The 5,000-nt window shown below is 37.8% G+C and overlaps 1 protein-coding gene across 1 annotated transcript in view; it reads right to left on the bottom strand.

The window, feature by feature from the left end:
• Positions 1 to 5,000, bottom strand: part of LOC138038258 (separin-like) — a 38,429-nt gene that overhangs the window by 4,971 nt on the left and 28,458 nt on the right. The window contains exons 21-25 of the mRNA XM_068884062.1: positions 4,701 to 4,868; positions 3,420 to 3,518; positions 3,078 to 3,148; positions 2,934 to 2,991; positions 25 to 114 (exon numbers count right to left, since the gene is read on the bottom strand). Of these exons, the coding sequence (XP_068740163.1) occupies positions 25 to 114; positions 2,934 to 2,991; positions 3,078 to 3,148; positions 3,420 to 3,518; positions 4,701 to 4,868 (486 nt within the window). The remainder of the gene's footprint in view (positions 1 to 24; positions 115 to 2,933; positions 2,992 to 3,077; positions 3,149 to 3,419; positions 3,519 to 4,700; positions 4,869 to 5,000) is intronic.

Here is a 5,000-nt window from a genome sequence, read left to right as displayed (position 1 = left end):
GCAAGTGCTACTGAAATATTTTACCTTTGAAAGGAGAAAGTGAAGAGATGGAATTCTTGACACAGGATGGTCGTACAAAATGGGTATACTCTCCCAAGGAAGATGTTGAATGTCCTTTATGTGGACAAAGAGGATAATCATTATTGATAATAGTTTTCTTCATAAAGAAGGAGCTGACACATCAATTTTACAAATCAAGTAGTTCATCCGTTTAAATGTTGTGCAGAGCACTTTCAACTTGATGACATTTAAGTTGCTTGTAGATGAAAAAAAAACAAGTTTCGATGTGAGTGCAAAGAACCTTTTAAAGTTTGGTTCTCAAAGCTATTTTTTGGAATGGAAAAAAAAAGTTTATACAAGTTAAGTGTGAAAAAATTATTACCTTCCAAATAAGATTTTCACAAAATTCACTGAGTGTGTACAGTCAACTCTCTGATAAGCGGACACCATCGGGAATTGGAAAAACCGTCTGTTAGTAGAGCTGCTCGCTTTTGAGAATTACACTGTATTCCCATAAGTGGACACCAAAGAAGAATAGGGTGGATGTTCCCTTACAGGAGAGTTAATTAGCGGGTGTTAATTGCATTTATTATTGGGTAGTAAAAAATAGCAACTGAAACTCTTTATTGATGTCAAATGCTAAAACTCTGCAAAAAAAGAAATTAACAGATGAGTATAATTCTTCTATATTATTTTCAACAAAAACTTAAACAGGACTTATTGCTTCCGTCTATGCATGCAACTTTGGTGTTACAAAAACATTCATTAATGAAAAAGGTACTATCGTGACTAGAGAAGATAATAATAATAATAATAATAATAATAATAATAATAATAATAATAATGATAATAATAATAATAATTACAGTTTTTATGATTTGCTTGGTCCTATGACAGCTTGGAGAAATTGTTGGTTATTGTTGACTGCCTCCTTGCCACTAAGAGACTTCAGTCTCATGTCTACCAAGATATGTAATTGCCTGGGCTAATGGCTCATTGCCTTGGCAGTCAGAAAATGCCACTATCCACCCACAAGTTCCAGTGCCTGTTCCACTTGATTAACTGAGATACAGTTTTCGGTTCAGTGAATAATTGGAAAGTAGACCTTGACAAAAGTGGCCATTTAACAATAATTATTATTCGCCAAAGGCGAGGTGAATAATAATTGTTTTAGTATAATTACATTATTGATTATTTGAAAAATATGCATTTTCTTTAAAACAATTTCGTCTGTCACCTTGACAAAACGGCTTGCGGCAATTAAAAAAATACTGCTTCGGAGATTACCACATAAAAGTCACCTCAACGGCAACCAATCAGTGCAGAGAATTCTCAATAATCACCTGACGTGTGTGATTATACTAAAACATGATATTGATACCAAGAAACTCTTGTACTGCTCAACTGTTCGTCCACAATTAGAGCATGCCTGTGAAATATGGTTACCCTACAAACTATTGCTAGAAAACGTAAAGCGGAGGGCCACAAAGTTTATTTTGAATTATCCAAGTGATATGTCCTTTAGCGATCAGCTGCTTAAACTTTCTCTGTTACCAATATAATATAGAAGGGAAATGAAAGACTTGGTACTTATCAATAAAGCTGGAGCAGGTAATGTTGATCTGGGCCACCAAGACATTTTTTTGTCAAACTGTATCTCAACAGAGAACGCACAATTTGTGTGAACTAAATTATTAAGTACCACATGCAAAACAAAATCATTTAAAACATTTGTTTTATTATGCATGTAGGTCTATCCATTTCTGGAAGAAACTGCCAATAAGCACAAAAAGAGCCGACTCACTTCGCACTTTTAAAGGAGGCTTTTAGACTGACAATAACAAAACCCTTTCTTATAATCCCCCAAGTTGTGGGGGTGTAACTTTTAAATTCCTTTTAAGTACGTAATGTCGCGATTGATTGATAGGACAAACATACGTGTCCTATTTACATAGCATTTTTGCAGTGGGCTCGGACATCAGCATACTAAGGGCGCCGATGGCAGCCGCTATCAGTCCATTTATGAGCCCACTGAACCCTCCCAACCCATGATGAGTGATGATGTAAGTGATGAAGATAGACCACAACACCGGGAACCACGTCCCCTACTCTTTTCGAATAGTGTGTGGGTTCTTTAACGTCCCACAGAGTTATATGTGAACAAGGTTTGTGAGACGGGACCTCCGGTTTATTGTCCTTATCCGAGAAGACTTGAAAGTCTAATCATTTGCAGATGTCATTACAAAGACAGCACTTTCTCCTCAGTTATTTAAAGACCCTGAGTGTTGGTCCGGCCGGAGTTGAACTCACGACCTCCCGCGTGACAGCCCGGTGCTTAACCAACTGAGCCACCGGTGCGCGGTGGCTCAGTTGTGACAATTTATTACCATTTTTATGATTATAATAATTATTACTGGTACTATTTCTATTATTTTTTTGTTTTCATTTGAAATATCCTTTATTGGGGGCCAAATATCAATATTATTGGGACATCATCCTGTTTCCTGCTCCAGTTGCTGACGTTTAGGATGAACAGTGTACTACAAATACATGTTGGACTCTTGTTCATGTCAAACGAATGGACAGCTTGCTTTCCCGCGGGCAAATGGAGATTTGACAAAACGGATCCCACTGTTCTGCTGCTCTGACAAAGATCATAGTTTCATTTGACTGTATCAAAAATTAAAGACAAATTTTGTTGCAGAGTTAATTGTTAGACATGGGGTGTCCGCTTAATAGAGAGCGCAAACGAAAGTGTCCACATCTGCTTACAAGAGAGTACAGCTTACGGAAAGCTGTAAATACATAGTTTGACTGGAAGCTAAAATGGGAAATTGAAAAAAGTGTCAGTCTGTAAGTAGAGTTGTCCGCTTATGAGGGTGTTCGATCAAAGCAGAGAGTTGACTGTATAAATCTTTGTTGCAGTATCTTACCTTTCCCAGAATGAGAATGACAGGATGTCGAGGAACTTTTTCTAATTTACTCCTAAACCTGTTAATAAAAAATTCACAAAAATTACCATAATAATGATCTCTTCTGCAAAAAAGGCTCTTATTTTCAAGGATGGCATTTCACACCTCTTTAGATCATTCCCTTCCTTAACACTGGAAATTGCACTGATACTGAGATCCCCAAACTCATCAAGGAGCTGCAACAGTGGATATCATAATATTATTATTAGTATGATTGTAAACAGGGTTGAGGCAAGTACCCAGCCCTTGTTTTCTGAAAACTGATCGACTAACTCCATCACTTATTAATGATTCTGTGATGTAATTGAAAGCTTTTGTTCTTTATAAAGTCTCAATCCTGAACTCTGAACCATGCTCATGTTTAAATTTATTAATTAATTTTCATCAAATCAAAACCCCCCTTCCAAAGGCACAACAAATAAGATGAGAAACAGGACTTTTCATTACTTGATTCATACAAGGTGATGCAGGATCCATGCCAGTGATCTCTGCAAATGCTTCACACATTTCTTGTCTTGACAAGTGAGGCAAAGAACTAACAAGGATCTACAACAGATAGCATATAAATTGTATTAAAAACAGCACTTGACAACTGAATTAATTAACTGAATGAACAGCAGGAGTGCTTATGCACCAGTTGTGGTCAACTGCTTTGTTAGGTTTGCGCATGCACCATGATTTTCTGTGCTGAAGGGCATAACCATTACGTTGTATAGAGCAAAAAGTTTGTGGAGTGTGTTTATCTGTTGTTTCTCTTTTCTCCCCCCTTTTTCCACTGCTCTTATAAACGTAACAGGTGCACATCCCCCATGCAACAGGGGCTCATGGTTGGGTAATTCCAGGATTCCCAGCCATAGGAGCAGACTCCAGCTAGGAGCTGGCTGCCATTAATGGGAGTTCCTGGAAGTCTTAGATACTGAACCTCCACTTAGCAACAGAGTTGTTAGGCTATCACAGCATTAGAGCGAGTTTCAATTGAGTACTAATTACTTTGGCCAATCAAAAAGGAAGGAGACAATCCAGCAAAACCAATCAAAACTCAAATAATTACACCTAGCCGACAAAAAGATTGAGAAAATGTGCATGTGTGAGCCACGATTGGTTTTGGTTTCACTTCTGATTACTTGAAAAAGTGGCACGTACGAGAACTTTGAACCAATCAAAAACCAAAGCAATTCACTGATTACTTTTGACGCTCAATTGAAAACCACTTTATGGTACATTTGGCAACAACCTACAGCCCAGGCTGTGAGTTACAATACATGAGTTAGCCTAGCTCCTGCCCTCAGTTGTTCACAATATTACTGTTACACAGTATAAAAATAAGCATAGAACAATCTCCATTCTGCTTGGCTATGAGAAATGCAGCTTTCAGGTAGCACAGTGCAGAATACAGGTCATTCATAGCAAAACCAGCTAACAAACTCAGCAATTGTGACAGTTTGACATGTCACGCACATTTATGCTACTTTTTTGCCTGCCTATCGTTGAGGACCAATTTACCACTGCAAATCTTTGCCGATTAATACTGCCAATCAGCTAATCCCGTGGATGTTCCTGCAACATGGTACTGTAAAATATGCAATTTTTCTTCAACTCAGTCATTGTGATCCGGCTAAGTTGTAGCCACTTTAAGATATGGTTCCCATGATGTACAGTGGACATTGGTGTCCCAGCAACTGTTTAACAGTCATCACAAAACAATTTCATGAATGATCTGCTGCATACCTCAAGAAGTTGCATGTCAGGCTCACATCCACATAAACAGCCAATTTGCTTCTGCATTTTCTTAGCAAAGTCTATCACTGTATCCTGGCAATCCTTATCAACTGGTTCACCAAGAACAACTCCTTTCCAACTTCCTAACCATGCTGCTTCAAGCTTTTCCAAGAAGTTCTGAGAGAGGAATTTTTTCGCAAAAAGTGAGTAAACAGGAAAAAAACTGGTCCAACAAGAAAATAAGCAGCATCGTGGTTGCATAATTTTTTTAGACAGTATTATATAATTTTAAGTGCAGTGGTCAATATG

Source organism: Montipora capricornis, chromosome 1 (assembly GCF_036669925.1).
Source record: "Montipora capricornis isolate CH-2021 chromosome 1, ASM3666992v2, whole genome shotgun sequence".
Lineage (NCBI taxonomy): Eukaryota > Metazoa > Cnidaria > Anthozoa > Scleractinia > Acroporidae > Montipora > Montipora capricornis.
The sequence above is the reverse complement of the archived record's forward strand: the minus strand, read 5'-3'. Positions and strand labels throughout refer to the sequence as shown.